This window comes from Marmota monax, unplaced genomic scaffold (assembly GCF_021218885.2).
Source record: "Marmota monax isolate L192 unplaced genomic scaffold, Marmota_monax_Labrador192_F-V1.1 WCK01_AAM20220418_F8-fsc00444, whole genome shotgun sequence".
NCBI classification, from domain to species: domain Eukaryota; kingdom Metazoa; phylum Chordata; class Mammalia; order Rodentia; family Sciuridae; genus Marmota; species Marmota monax.
This window is the reverse complement of record NW_026692644.1, coordinates 86,887-102,589: the sequence shown is the minus strand read 5'-3', so window position 1 is coordinate 102,589 and position 15,703 is coordinate 86,887. Positions and strand designations below refer to the sequence as shown.

Below are 15,703 nucleotides of genomic sequence, written 5' to 3'. Positions count from 1 at the left end.
TTAGAAGATATAAGGAACTTCTAGACCTCCATAATCAGAAAAACGATTTTTTTCCCACCCAAGGGAGAAAAAAGAGCAAAAAGTTTAAACAGATATTTCACAAAGCAAAGGTGTTCACATGGTAAATAAGTCCATGAAAAGATTCTATCATTTTGCATTTAGCAAACACGTGTTAAATCAAAATGTGACACAACTACATAATTACTAGAAGAGCTTACATGAAGAAGGCAGACCATACCAAATGCTCACAGGGATGAAGAGGACTGAAGGGCACACATTGGTGATGAGAGCATTAAATAGCACAAACTCTGAAAAGCCACCTGTATTAACTATGACAGTCAGCCCTTCCACCCTTCAGGTATTTAGTTAGGTGAAATTAAAGCAAACACCCCAAAACAGATTTATTCACCAAAATATCCATGATTTCTATATGTGTAATAGCCCCAATCTGAGAACAGCCCAATGTTTATCATCACACAAAGCAATACACAAATTATAGTCTATTCATACAATGAAAAATTATCCCAAAATGGAAAGGATAGAGCATTGATATTGCTACTAGTTGGATGGATCTCAAAATAATTATGTTCAGGAAAAGAGCCAGATCCTCCAAGGTGCCCACAAAAGATGATGTACATCTTAATTGTTGAGTGTGTCAATTATGCTTCCACAAAGTCTGCTTAACATATAATTTAATACGAAAAATCTAATTACTAAATTATATATTTCTAAATATTTTTAGGTTAAACACTGAAGCATTTTATTTTTCTTTACCTTTGGGAAGGATTTGCATTTGTACTTCAAGATAAAACATTTTACTGATTTTATACAAGTACAATTTATACCTATTTTCTGGTGGTGCTTGATAAAGATGCTATATGAAATATGAGGTAAAAAATGACACGCTCTTTCTGCCTATTTAATCATCCATTGTTCCAGTTGTAACATTTTATTCCCCATAAGCCTTGATATTGCTCATTATTAAAGATATCAAGACAATTAAAGGACACTCTGTCTTCTACATTACAGATGTCCACACAGAAACGGAGAAGCCTGGTAAAGCCACCTAAGTGCCCACCCACGAGCCGCGGTGGTTTGGAGCAGATTCCAGACTGCTTTGTGAGATCCACAGACCCAGAACCCCTGAGAGCTTCCGCTTGGCCCTCTTCAGAGCCTGCTTGACATCTTTGTTCCTCAAGCTATAGATGAGGGGGTTCAACATGGGGATGACAACCGTGTAAAAGATGGACACCACCTTGCTCTGCTCCAGGGAGGAGACGGCACTGGGCTGTGCGTACATGAAAAACACGGTCCCGAAAAACAAGCACACCCCAGTGAGGTGGGAGGCACACGTGGAGAAAGCTCGGTGGCGTCCCTGCACGGTGCGGATCTTCAGGATGGCTGAGATGATGCAGAAGTAGGAGACCAACACAACCAAGAAGGTGCCGACAATGATGAAGCCACACAGGCCGAGGAGAACCCACTGGTTCACAGAGGTGTCTGAACAAGACAGGGACAAGAGTGGGGGGACATCGCAGAAGAAGTCGTTGATCTCATTTGGCCCACAGAAGGACAGCCTGAAGGTCATTGTTGTCTGAGTGACAGCATTCACTAGGCCCCATGCGTAGGACCCGGACACCAGTAGTCCGCAGACCCGGCGAGTCATGCTCATGGGGTACAGAAGAGGGTTGCAGATGGCAGAGAAGCGGTCATAGGCCATGGCAGCCAGGAGGAAAGCCTCGGTGGTGCCAAACAGAGACAAAAAGAAGAACTGAGACGCACACCCAGCAAAGGACACCCTGCGGTCATCTTTCAGGCAGTTTACCAGGGCCCTGGGCACAATTGTGGAAGAATAGCAGACGTCTAGGAGGGAAAGGCTTTGGAGGAAGTCGTACATGGGGGTGTGGAGGTGAGCATCGGCCCTGATGATTGCAATCATGCCCAAGTTTCCCACCATGGTGACAACATACAGCACCAAAAAGACCAGAAACAGAGCTTTCTGCATTCCTGGCCCGCCCCTGAAGCCAAGTAGGACAAACTCTGACACCTGTGTACAGTTGGCCATTGTGTAATGGCAGCCGGAGGAGGCGGAGGAGGAAGAGGGCCAGGAAGGGGAAACTCTGCAAGTTCCCTACAACTTACTGCTTCAGGGTTAAAATGAAATTAGAGATCTCCACGTGGCACTAAAAGCATTCTGTTTATAATCCTGTTACAGTGTCTTGGTTTATTGGATTCCATAGGCCATGAAATTGGAAAAACCTCTGCTGCAAAGGAAATAAAAATGGGATCAAATAAGCATTGACATAAGAAGTCTGCACCTGTAAACACCTCTAGTTACGTACGATGACCTTTATCAGTATTACCCATGTCATCTCACCAACAATATATGGAAATGAGTCCCTGATTTACTTTGCATCCTTTATTTACTTCACTTACCTAAGGGTTTTGTTTTGGTTTGCTTTGCTTTGTTTTACTCTTAAAATGCTTTAGAGAAGTCTCAAAATCAAAGAATAAAGACAGTGACTGAGAGTCCAGCTCAGTGGCAGAACACTTGCCTAGTGTGCAAGGCCCTGGATTCAATGCCTTGCAGTGTGTGTGTGTGTGCACGCGCGCACACACACACACACGCACAACATTGGACATGAGTGCCCCTGAGAACTAGCCATTGAGCCAATCCTGCATCATGTAAGAACTGTCATCAGACAGAGCTGGGAGATGTTGGCAAGTGACATTGGTTTTCTGGACAAGACCAAACCCTGTGCCACACCCTCTACACTGGTTTCCTGTTACTGCTGAAATAAATTACCTTTAATGGCATAAATCAACAGAAATTAATGATCTTACAGTTCTAAGGAAATACAATGCAGTGCCCATGGTCTGCACTTGTTAACCAGCATGCTTCCTTACAGAAGCCCTGAAGGAGAATTTGTTCACCTTTTCCAGCTTCTAAAGACCTGCATTCCTTAGCCCATGGTCCCTTGTGTTTTTAAAACTGGAAGCACAGCATTTTCTCTTCTCTCTGACCTCTCTGCTCTTGGACTTGCTTTTTCTGTATGTAACCATCCTGTATTCTTAAATGCCCTTGTGTTGAAATCGGATCCTTCTAGATGGACCAAGATAACCACCATCCTGCCACCCTGTCTCAATGTCCTTTGCAGTGAAAGGTACTGTATCCATGAATCAGTGTGTGGATATACTGGGAGGGTAGCTCTCATACCCACCATGGTATATATTTTATATATATATTTTTTGTTTGTTTGTTTGTTTGTTTTTGTTTTTGTTTAGGAGACCTACATCATAGGAGCTCTTACATTGCATTTAAGAGCTCAGTAAATGGAAAGTATTTAACAAATGATGGTAGTTAGTCATCATTATTTATTGTTGTTTTTAGATATATTTTTTAAAATTCTTGACAACAAGAGTTCTACCATGTAGGTAATCTACATATTCAAATTCACTCAAACCAATTAGAAGAAAATGACAGGGCTGGGGATATGGCTTAGTTGGTAGAGTGCTTGCCTTACGTGCACAAAGCCCTGGGTTCAATCTCCAGCACCACACACAGAGGAGGACATACAATCAATCAACAAGTACATGAAAAAATGCTCACCATCTCTAGCAGTCAGAGAAATGCAAATCAAAACCACCCTAAGATACATACCATCTCACTCCAGTAAGATTGGCAGCCATTATGAAGTCAAACAACAATAAGTGTTGGCGAGGATGTGGGGAAAAGGGTACACTTGTACACTGCTGGTGGGACTGCAAATTGGTGCGGCCAATTTGGAAAGCAGTATGGAGATTCCTGGGAAAGCTGGGAATGCATCCACCATTTGACCCAGCTATCGCCCTTCTGTGTGATTCTGCAATTCGTATATGGGGTAAAAATGGGAGTTCATAACCCAATTGAGTCAAATGTATGAAAGATGATATATCATGAGCTTTGTAATGTTTTGAACAACCAATAAAAAATAAATAAATAAATAAATAATAATAAAAAAAAATGTTCCACATTTTCCACCTCTAGTTCATCCTCTAACAACTTGTCCTCAGATGGGTATATCTGGCATTAGCAAAAGACCTGCTAGACTGCTAGATTCATGGCAAACAGAAAACCCCAAGAAGAGAAAGAATAGTCAAGACCAGTAGGGGCTGGAGTTGAGTAGAAATTACTAACATGATGTTATAGATGAATATTTAATAACAAAAATAGACAAGTTAATCAAGAGGCTAAATGATTAAAATCTGTAAATAGGTTCATAGAAAAAAATAAGACATACTAAAAAGCCTTCAGGTATTTAAGTTTAGTTCTTTGTGTTTTTATTATTTTATATATTTAAAACAATGAATATATGCCATTTGTATATTTAAAAGACATCATTATATATATATATATATATATATATATATATATATATATATATATATATTTTTAAAGATTGATGAAGTTGTGGTTATAATACAAGGCAAAAGAAATCCAATAATACATGATGTTGTTTTTACTAATTAGGCCTTTTACTACAATCATTCATTAATCTATTCTTGAATTAATGATTATCAAACTATTTTTCCTTTTTATCTATAATAACTCCCCCTCCAATACACTCTCTTCATCATTAAATATTACACACAAAACAACAATAATGTATTTAAGCAGCTAATCTTAGGGCACCTTGAGCTACAGTAAGCTGGAACTTCATTGTAGGGTAAGATTTCCTCCTTGGAATGGAGCCGGGGACGGAGCTGAAACTGGGTGACTGTTGGAGTCAATGTGTTGAAGGAGAGAGCAAGTGCCTCTCTTACTCCAGCTCTGGGTGTTCTGACTCACAGGCTCCTCACAGTGGGCAGGGCACAGCATGGCTGCCCACTTCCAGTGCCCGCTCACACTGCTGGAAGTGATCCCAAAGTCTTGTACACAAAGAAGCAGATCACAAATCCATCCCAGGCACAAAGCAAGGCAAGTCAACACAAAACATAGTTACAGCTGTGACACTGCCACAAACATAGCCATGACTGTGCTGCTGCACACCACCGTGCCTAGACACAGTGAGCCTGCTGCAGGGAGTGTCATACGTCTTACAGGAGGCCCTGAGGAGAGGGGGCACTAACCAGCTAACTCCAGAGGAGCAGGAGTATGATCCTGTCTCATCAAAGGCCACTCTTCTTCCTGGGAGAGTTAGTGCCTAAGAATCTCACAAAGGAAATCTCATCAAAAAAAACAGAGCAAAATCATGCAGCTGGAGTTTTTGATACATTTGAAGACTTGACATCCATGAAAACAAAAGTCTCCTTTTCTGGGGACCTCGGGGGCACTTGACCACTGAGCCACGTCCCCAGCCCTATTTTGTATTTTATTTAGAGACAGGATCTCACTGGGTTGCTTAGCGCCTCACTTTCTGCTGAGGCTGACTTTGAACTCATGATCTTCTTGCCTCAGCCTCCCCAACCACTGGGATTACAGGTGTGCACCATGCACCCAGCCCAAAGTCTCCATTTTAAGTGCTTTTCAGATAAGCATTTATAGCTGTGTTGTAACAGATTGATGTAGAAAATGAAGGTCACCAAAACCTAATTCTGAAAAAAAAAAAAACAGCTATTGGATAATTGTTATAATATATCAATCTAAAAATATTAAAACTGTCTTTAATGCTCAAAAAAGCCACCAGTACCACATACTAATACCACTGAGTTTCACCATTAGGAAATGTGCCAAGATGTGCCAAGTTGTCCTGCTTATTTTTTTTTCCTGACTCCAGAGCCGTTTCTCTTGGCCCCTCATTGACCTGACACCTTTTTAAATGTGAGCACTGAGCAACACTAGTACTGCTGCGTGCTCTTGTTTGGGATCTTTTGCTGGATTATCACCCTCTGTTGCAAACCTTCTCTGTGCTCCTTAGAAACCCCCAATCCTGAGATAACACAACATAGAAATGAGTGACCCAGCACGGGGTCTGGATCTGTCTGAATCAATTAACATGAGCTTTGAAATGGGAAAAGCATGCGTAAGCTTTCTGCTATGAAAGCCTTGAAACAGACAACTGCTGAGGTGCATGTTGTTATACTGTTGGATCCCCCAAGTGTCTTATTCCATCTATTCCTACATTTATGGGAACAAGGTAGAAAATCTAATGAAACGTCACACCTGGATGTCAAATACTTACAGTCTTTGGATGAATGTCATCAGAAAATGCAGACTCTGGGAGCAAAGAGCTCTCGAGGATGACGGAGTGCAAAGTTAATATTATATTGCAAAATGTGTTCTGAACTCTAAATTAAGATACACTTCTACCTCCTATTCTGCTAGTAGTCCAATGAAAAGTTTGAACAATGAGCTCTGTAGTTCCATAATAAATATACTGAGTGATTTCTCATGCTAGACAGGGTACCAACTGCTATACAGGTGTTTCATTTGATCTTTATGCAAACTGTTGTGTGAGGTAAATACTGTGATCATTCTCATTTTACAAACAGGAACAATGAAATTTGGAGAGCTAGGCCATTTACCCAAAATCACTCTCTTAATAAAAATGAAGTTGCAGTTCTAAATGGGAAATTTGATTTCAAAAATCTATACCACAGTGTATCTTTTTAAGACAAAAGACTAAAGCATTCATATGTCTTAAATTTTGTTGTTTAAAAAAATTAAATTGAATCATTTGTATTTTTATGAAACACCATGTTATAGATTCATTTCAGTGATTTTCAACTTAAAAGATCTAAATATTGGTTTATGTATTGATAAATGTCCCTGATAATGCTAAAAATATATTATAGACTCTTGTGCAAAATAAGCATAGTGATATGAAGGCTGCACCGTAGAATCAGTGCAGGAAGGTGGTTAACATCAGGGACTCTGGTGCCGGAGCCCTGGGTTCACTGACTGAGTGCTCTCCTGGACAAAGGTCTTGTTCTTTCCATGTTTTAGTAGACGGACCAGTTAAATGAGGATAATTAAAGTGTGCACTTCACCGTAAGGACCAAAGTGTTTCACAGATAAAAGTCTTCCAGAAAGCATGGCCATGTAATAAGCACAATTAAGTATGGCCATTATTAATAGTTCTGCTTTTAAAACTTAGTTCATTGTGGTCCAACACTGTTTAATTGAGTTCTACCATTTTCATAGCTCCATTGGGGTTCTTCAGAAAAGTGTGGTTGATCTAGCTTTCTAGCTGCCTTGCTAGAATTTAACTTAATTGTGCAGAGGGTCTTGAAGAAGGGTCTTGATTAAGGTCAAGTCAGCCTCACCTTAGTGCCCTGTGCTCTGCCCTCCCTTTCAGCTGACTCAGCTGCCCCTCCAGCTCTGCAGTGAGTTCTGTCCTCAGGAAATCTCAGCACAATTTTGTGAGAGTCGAGAGTGAGGATTATAATAGTTCCTTCAGTGTCGGTCCCCAGGGTGGCTCCCCACCCTGTTCTGTGTTAACAGGAGCAGAGTGGCTCCTTCAGGTGCTGCGACTTGGCAAGGAGACAAGATGAAGTCCCAGAGCAAAGATCTGAGAGCAGAACCTGACAAACTCAAAGCCACAACTGTCCTCAGAATAAGAAAGTAAGATGTGCTTCTAAGTTTGAGGTTGGAACGCTTTATGGAAGTTTACATGTTTCCACTCCAGGCCCACGGCTGTTATCTAGAAGAAGATGAATACATGCCAATCAAATCCAACAGGTACTGGTCAGGCTTCTAGCTTGCTGGTGACCTAATCAAACTCAAAGACAGAAATACATTTGCAGGCATATTTTGTGATCCATTCTAAGTTATTTTTTTAACTGACATAAGAAATAGGTAGTAAGACACAAAGATTTCACTTTATGTGTTTCTGATTAGAGTGACAACTAATATCCAAAACTGATAAAAATCATATGCCACATATTAACCCACATAATGCATGAGGAAATGTTTGCTTACATGACCTTTGAAATATTCCTTCAATTCATAATATTTTCCAAATCATATACATGAAATGTAAGACCTGAAAACATACGAACTCGCTGCAATGTCACCAGAGACTAACTGATGGAATTAGAATTTTAGTAAAAAAACACATCTCAACTTCAATGGAACTCACGGTCTATCCTCATAATTTCTGAAGTCGTGTTGAAATGGTCTGGACTATATACAGACACATAACAAGTTTTAAGTTCTATAATGTGTGTTTGGGAAACTTGATAAAATGGAGCCCTCTCTCTTCTTGAAATCTAGTGCCTTCAGTGTTTATAACTGAAATGACTATAATAGTGGAAGATTCAATACATTAGGTACAGTAAAATAAATGAAGGTTATTAAGTGGATTAAACAGAGTTGGTGCATATTTAAAGAAACCAAATTATTTCAGCCATTTAAAAATATTTGCTCAGGGGCTGGGGTTGTGGCTCAGAGGTAGAGCGCTCACCTGGCATGTGTGAGGCACAGGGTTCGATCCTTAGCACCACAAAAAAAGATAAATAAATAAGGGTATTGTGTCCATCTGCAACTAAAAAATATTTTTAAAAATTTTATTTATAAAACATATGTTCAAATGATATTATTTACTTATAAATATATATTAAACTAAATGTAGAATTCAATACCTTTTTTGTAAATATGTATTAAATGTATATTAAATTACATGTATATGTAATGCAGATATATACACGATGTTATCTTTTTAAAAAGTATAATCTGATGTAAAATTATCATCCATGATTTATTAAATATTGTGGTACATGTTGTGGATGAAAACATGCAAATAACAAGATAATTGCCTTCATGATTGCTGCTATTTGCTACTGAATGGTAAAATGATCACAGGCATTCAAACAAACACAGCTAAGGATGTTCATTGGGACTAACCATACAGGTGTGGAATATAATTTGCTCCAATTCAGTCCCCAGGACTTCCTCTTTCCCTCCCCTGTCCCCTCCCTATACTCCACCGATTCTTCTTCTTTGTTTCTTTGTAATTCTCTTTGTAAATCCATATAGCATTCTCAGTCAGTGACCTCTCCCCGAGACTCCTTTCTCCCAAGATACGAGGAGATATATGGAAACTGCACCTCTGGGCACCCTGAGAGATTTGCACCCTATCATGTGTGTTAAGGGTAAAATTATCAGGTCTTCTGAAAACCATCTAGTAAGTAAGTGTCAGTCTCTGAAATAGCAGATAAGCTGGCGTAGCAGAGGGTTTCCTCTTCCTGAGGACCATGTGGACCTATGCAGAAGATCCACCACCCGTAAGAAGGTTGGTGAATTCTGTAAGCTTCTCCTGAAGCATCTGGAAGACCTCAAGTCAGAGTGAGTTGCAGGAGGCACACCCAACACACCGTCCTGGGAGAGGAAAACTGCGGCGTGTTGGTTACTTCCTGAGATCCAGACTCTGCACTGTGCAGCACGGACTTTACAGAAATCATTCCAACCAAGATAGTCACGTCATAGTTTTCAGGAACCACCACTATTAACAAAGAATTTTTAAAACACTTAAGCTAGCCTTATTTATTTTATGCTCATTGCATATTTTAAAAGTTTTTCTTATAGTTGATTGATTAATAAAATGTACCAAAAATATATACATTTACTGGTAATATAAATAGTAGAACAATCAAAGACAGAAAATAATGTTCCTGAATAAACAGTGTAATTGCTTCTGTTTAACTTTATTAGTAGTACAATGGGTGGACAGGAACAACTTCCCTGGAGTCCAGAAAATATGAGTCAAGGTCCACTTTCACAGGTGTTTTCTGAGACAGCAGCAGCTTTCCTGGTCCTATTGAGTGTTCTACAGAAACTTTTGCCATGAATTAGAATGTTTGAAAGCATTCATTGAAAATTTCATGTCTAAAATTAAGATCATTTAAAAGCTGCCCTTCGCCCTGATGTGGGTCAGCTTTGATGGAAGTTTTTGGATGTTTTTCCTGTTAAGATGTAAGGTAGTCTGTGGTAAAGGAGATGAGAACTAAGTTCACCACTCCATCTCCCACTCAATCTCAGTGGACACAAACCTCTGAAAGTAACTCTCGTGTGGATAAAGAGAATGAGCCCCAAGGCAAACACCCTTCGAGGTTCCTTTACATAAGTAAACGTGAAGGATGTTCAGCTTTCTCAACTGATTCTCCTACATGTGACTGGGATATTTTCTCAGATTGCTAACATTTAGAGTATATTATATAAATAGACAAAATATTTTATTTTGTGATGAAATCATTTTCAACATACTAAAAGGGACCACATCTTGAATACCTATTCCAAGTTATCTTTTACCATATATTAACTCAAGGTAAATTCTGTGCATATATAAACATATACAAATATATACACACCAATGCACATATATCTGCATACATAAGTATGTATGACCATTTTATTTAGCATATACTTATTTCATTAAGTATATAGGGGAAATGTAATAATGAGATGAAGAATTAATGATTATTCCAATTTTTATATTTGACCCTTATATATTATAATAGAAATCCAAGCTTCTTCTCTCCCATATACATATATTTGTACTAAAAAAGCATTTATCACCACGTCTGCTTTAAAAATATATCTATTTTATCACTTGGTGTGGCATTATCATTATCCCATACCAAGTGAAGGTGAAAGGTTAATAAAACAGGTACTTGTCATTCCATTTTTCTGTATGCTTAACAAAACACTGTTGAAATCCTGAGAACTGTTTGCTAATCTTCTTCCCAGAATGTGCTGTCCCCAACTGCCAAACTGCAGAATGCACTCCCTCACTCAGTTGCAGGCAAACTGCCCACTCGCCCTGACCCTTCAATGAACTTCCCTCCCTGCCCTCTCCAAGAAAAGTATATAAGCTCTGCTTAAGCTGTTCCCAGTGCTCTACCTCTCTTTGCTCTAGTGAACTCTAAGCCCCAGCATGCTGGTCCCCAAATAAACCCTTTTGCTGTTGCATGAGACAGTCTCTTGGTGGTCTCTTCCTCTGATGTTTCGCCTGTCCCTTACAAAGGGCATAGAAGTGAAGGGCTGTGTCACATGAGGTAGTCCCCTTCAGGAACTAGCACCTATAAAAACCACCAGGGGATTTCTAACTATCACACAAAGTCTGTATACAGAATACACTGCACTTGGGGGCAGAATCATCCAGACTGACAGTAGTGAGTATTTTAATAAGAGTATTTACAAGGTTTAAGAGTCTTGGATAAGACGATTTAAGATGGAATGTTTCATGCTGTAACTGCTGAGGACTTGGCATAGTACCTTCAGACTGGGGCACACAATGAGGCCCAGACCCCAGAGTGGAATCTGGGGTGTCACTGGATGAGTTTTTGTGAGCCATCACCGGATCTGTGAATCCTTCATGAGCAGGTTGATGGCCAGAGCAACAAATACACACACAGATGTGTTCGATCCTAGGAATTTCGTGAAACAAATGGTGAAGTCGATTGCATTCCATTCTCTACCTCCTGACCTACTAGAACACACAGTTATGTTATTTGCAGTTCTTAGTGTGACCTCATAATTGCTCCAAGTCTGAGTTTAAGTATAGAACGTGTGGGTCTACAGATCTGATCTACTGATGTTCTGCATCACCATTGTGCATCAATTTCCCCTTCAAGGCAATTTGAAATTTGGCATTAAATTTTCTTCTACTATTTTTAGATAAATTTTTAGCAAAGGCATGGTAAATAGATGATTTTGGGTTTTTTCTTGACTGACCTACTTTTTCATTGGTGTATTACAGTCATACATAAAATTGGAATTCAATGTGCTATGCTTCTACATGTATATGACATAGTTTGGCTGACTTTATTCTGCTGTTCCACCCCTTCTGCATTTCTCTTCCCTCCCCTCCCCTTCCTCTACTTCACTATTCATCCTTCTATTTTCATGAGAGTCCTTGTCTCCTTTTTTAAATTACTTATTTCTCTCTAGGTTCTGCATATGTGAGGAAACATTTGACCCTTGACTTTCTGGGTCTGGCGTATTTCAATCAGCATGATGTTCTCCATTCATTTGTTTTTCTGGAAAATGCCATAATTTCATTCTTCTGACAGATTGAGAAGAAAACTCCATTGCCTGTATACACCACATTTTTTTTATCCATTCATCTGTTGATGGGCACCTGGGCTGGTTCCATATCTTGACTATTGTGAATTGTGCTGCTATAAACATTGATGTGGCTGCATCACTGTAGCATGCTGGCTTTAGATCTTTTGGAAAAATACCAAGGAGTCAGATAGCTGGGTCATGAGGTGGGTCCATTCCTATTCTTTTGGGGAATCTCCATACTGCTTTCCAGAGTGGTTGCATTCCCACCAACAATGTTTGAGTGCACCTTTTTCCCACATCCTCACCAACACTTATTATTATTTGTATTTTTGATAATTACCATTCTGTCTAGAGTAAAGTGAAATCTGAAAGTGGTTTTGATTTGCATTTCCCTGACTGCTAAGGACATTGAATATTTTTATAGACGTGAAAGAAGCAGCAGAATTATATATGCTGCTACCAACAAATTACTAACTTCTTGATATTAAGATTTTTTTCAGATGCATTAATGATATAAAATAACATAGAGAGTGCTTTTGTCATCTTTTTCACTACTGTGACCAAAAGACCCAATGAGAACAAATTTAAGGAGGAAAGTTCATACTATACTTTATTGTTGTTGTTGTTGTTGTTTGAATAAACACTGAGGAGTAAATAGCTGAGTCATGTGGTGGTTCCATTCCTAGTCTTTTAAGGAACCCCATATTGATTTCCATAGTGGTTGTGCTAATTTACAGTCCTACCAACAGTGCATAAGGGTTCTTTTCTCCCCACATCCTCTCCAGCTTATTATTATGTGGATTCTCAATGACTGCCATTCTAACTGGAGTGAGATGAAATTTCCATCTAGTTTTGATTTGCATATCTGTGATTGCTAAAGATGTTGAACATTTTTCATATATTTGTTGCCCTTTGTATTTCTTTTTTTTTTTAAGAAGTGTCTAGTTTATTTGTTCACTTGTTGATTGGGTCATTTGAATTTTGTTGTTGTTATTGTTATTGTTGTTTTTGTTTGAGTTCTTTATATATTCTGGATATTAATCCTCTGAGGAGCAGCTGGCAAAGATTTCCTCCCATTCTTTAGGCTCTCTCTTCATGCTCTTAATTGTTTCCTCTGTTGTGCAGAAGATTTCTTCCAAGTTATGTAATCTAAATTGGATGGATTGACTTTACAAGAAGAGTTTTGAGGTTGGGTCTTTTCATGGAGAGGGCTTAGACTCAGTTTGGATGTCAGAGGTACAGGTGGCCTGAGGTTCACAGAAGCTTTAAGAAGGAGAGAATGTTGTTTCTTTTGTTTGACTCTGAGAAAACTGGCACCCAAAACTGGCTTGATTTAGATTATAAAGTTAGATGGAAGCAAAGCTAACACTTGGCTAAGAGTTCTGCAAGTTTAAGACAAAAACCTTTCTGTTATAATACTCTATATCCTGTCTCCTGGCCTACGCGGGCCCCAGTATGGCTCTGTGGAATGAGATGGCGAGCTAATCTAAGAGCTCAGACCTTCTGGTCCATTTTGAGTGCAGATTCTTTATGTTGGAGCCATAGTACTGAACTTAGACAGTTAGAAAACAATTCTTCAATACATATAGGTTTCAAATGAACACACAATGGATTTTTATATCTTCCAAATGACAGAGAAAGGAGATTCTGCAATTAATTATTAAAATAATCATTTTATTAAACAATTACAGTTTTACAATTTTTTTTTTGTATTTTACAAACATAGAGTCCTGGAGCAATCCTCGAGGCACATATATTGCTCAATTACAGAATGTGGTGAGGGAAGGTGATAGAATTTTCTCAACTTCAATTTAAATCACATAACATAAATTTACTGTTTTATTATTTCAAGTATACAGTTCAGTGTCTTAAGAATATTCTGTGTTGTGCAAACTATCTTCAGAATTAATTTCACATTGTAAAACTGAAAGTAGGCACATTAAACCACTGCTCCCAACTTCCCCATCCTTTCAGTCTCTTACCAACTATCCGTCCACTTCTATTTCTCTTTGACTACTCTATATACCTCATGTAGGTGGAATTGTAGTGGATTTGTCTTTTGTGACTGACTTATTTCACTTAGCAAAATATCCCCAATAAGGATTCATGTTGTAACATGTGTCTGAATTTTCTTTCTCTTAATATTTCCATTTCAGTCTTTTAAAACAGTCTTTTGTAGATCCATTTATCTGTCAATGAAACTTTGCTTTCCTTCTACCTCCTTGTGGATAATGCTACAGTGAACTTAGGAGAGTAAATATCTCTTTTATATACACACCAACAAGCAGAATGGCCAGATTGTATAGTAATTATATACTTAACTTTTGTGAGGGTAAAACATTATCCTTGATTGCTGTATCATTTTTGTGAACACTTACAGTTCAGAGGATCTAAACGATTCACATACTCCCCCAGACTTGCTATTATTTATTTATTATTGTAGCCATATTGTGGGTTGGAGATGATTCTAATTCATATGTCCTTAGTTACAAATGACACACAGCAACTTTTCATGTACTTGTTGCCCATTTGCTTATTTTTGGAGATGGCCCTTGCTGGGATCATGCTTCTCATCTTCTGGATCTAAACAGAGCCCCGCCTCTGGACCCCCATGTACTCCTTCATCACCCAGCTCTCTCTCATGGATCTCCTGTACATCTCTGTGACTGTTCCCAAGATGCTGGTGGGCCAGATCACAGGAGACCATTGTATAATCTCCCCTGCAGGCTGTGGGATCCAGATGTTCTTCTACCTGACCCTGGCAGGGGCTGAGTTTTTCCTTCTGTCGGCCATGGCCTATGACCGGTATGCTGCCATCTGCAGACCTCTCGTTACCCACTGCTGATGACCCAGAGGGTCTGCCGGCTGCTGGTGTCCGGCTGCTGGCTCCTGGGAGCATTGGACAGCCTGCTGTTCACGCCCATACCAATGAGCTTCCCCTTCTGCAAATCCAGGAAGATCCTGAGCTTCTTCTGCGAGGCCCCTGCCCTGCTGAGGCTCTCCTGCTCGGCCGTCTCCCTCTACAAGACACTCATGTACCTGTGCTGCGTCCTTATGCTCCTCGTGCCCACCGTGGTCATCTCCAGCTCCTACACCCTCATCCTGCTCCTCATCTCAGGACCAGCTCAGCCGAGGGCCGCAAGAAGGTGCTGGCCACCTGCTCTTCCCACATGACAGTGGTGCTACTCTTCTTTGGTGCGGCCATCTACACTTACATGCTCCCTGGCTCCTACCACACAGCGCAGCAGGATGTGATGGTGTCGGCCTTCTACACCATCCTCACCCCTGTGCTGAACCCCCTCATCCACAGCCTGCACAACAAAGATGTCACTGCTACTCCGAGAAGCCTGCTGCAGTCAAGGAGGCGCCTCCCAAGGGTCCTGAGAGGGAGCACCTGGGAGTGAGCCTGCCTCTTCCCCTCCCTCCTCCTCCCCCATCTCTCCTTGGAGGCTCCAGCATGGAGCCCACACATTTTCACTTCCTTCTCCTGGGTGTGGCATTTCTCCTCCACACTGCTTACTCATTCCAGTTCTTTATATTTAATTGTTAAGTCTTTTTAATTGTGTTGCAACATCCGCCATAAGAAAAGCCATATAAAATGCCTTTTACATTATTTCATTAATTTTAGCATAGTCTTGGGATACGCGTGCCTCTCCATGAAGACTTCAGATCCCAGCAGACCCCTCGAGCGAATGTGGCTCTTCTCATTTGAAATAC

General features: G+C 39.9%; 1 protein-coding gene and 1 pseudogene across 1 annotated transcript; one reads left to right on the top strand and one right to left on the bottom strand.

Moving 5' to 3' along the window:
• Positions 1-1,066: 1,066 nt before the first annotated feature.
• LOC124093757 (olfactory receptor 5AP2-like) lies at positions 1,067-2,065 on the bottom strand. Its single transcript, XM_046446325.1, has one exon. It carries the CDS (start codon positions 2,063-2,065, stop codon positions 1,067-1,069), a length of 999 nt encoding a protein of 332 aa, XP_046302281.1.
• A 2,944-nt stretch (positions 2,066-5,009) lies between these two features.
• Positions 5,010-15,390, top strand: LOC124093756 (olfactory receptor 2T3-like; annotated as a pseudogene).
• The last annotated feature ends 313 nt before the right edge of the window (positions 15,391-15,703 follow it).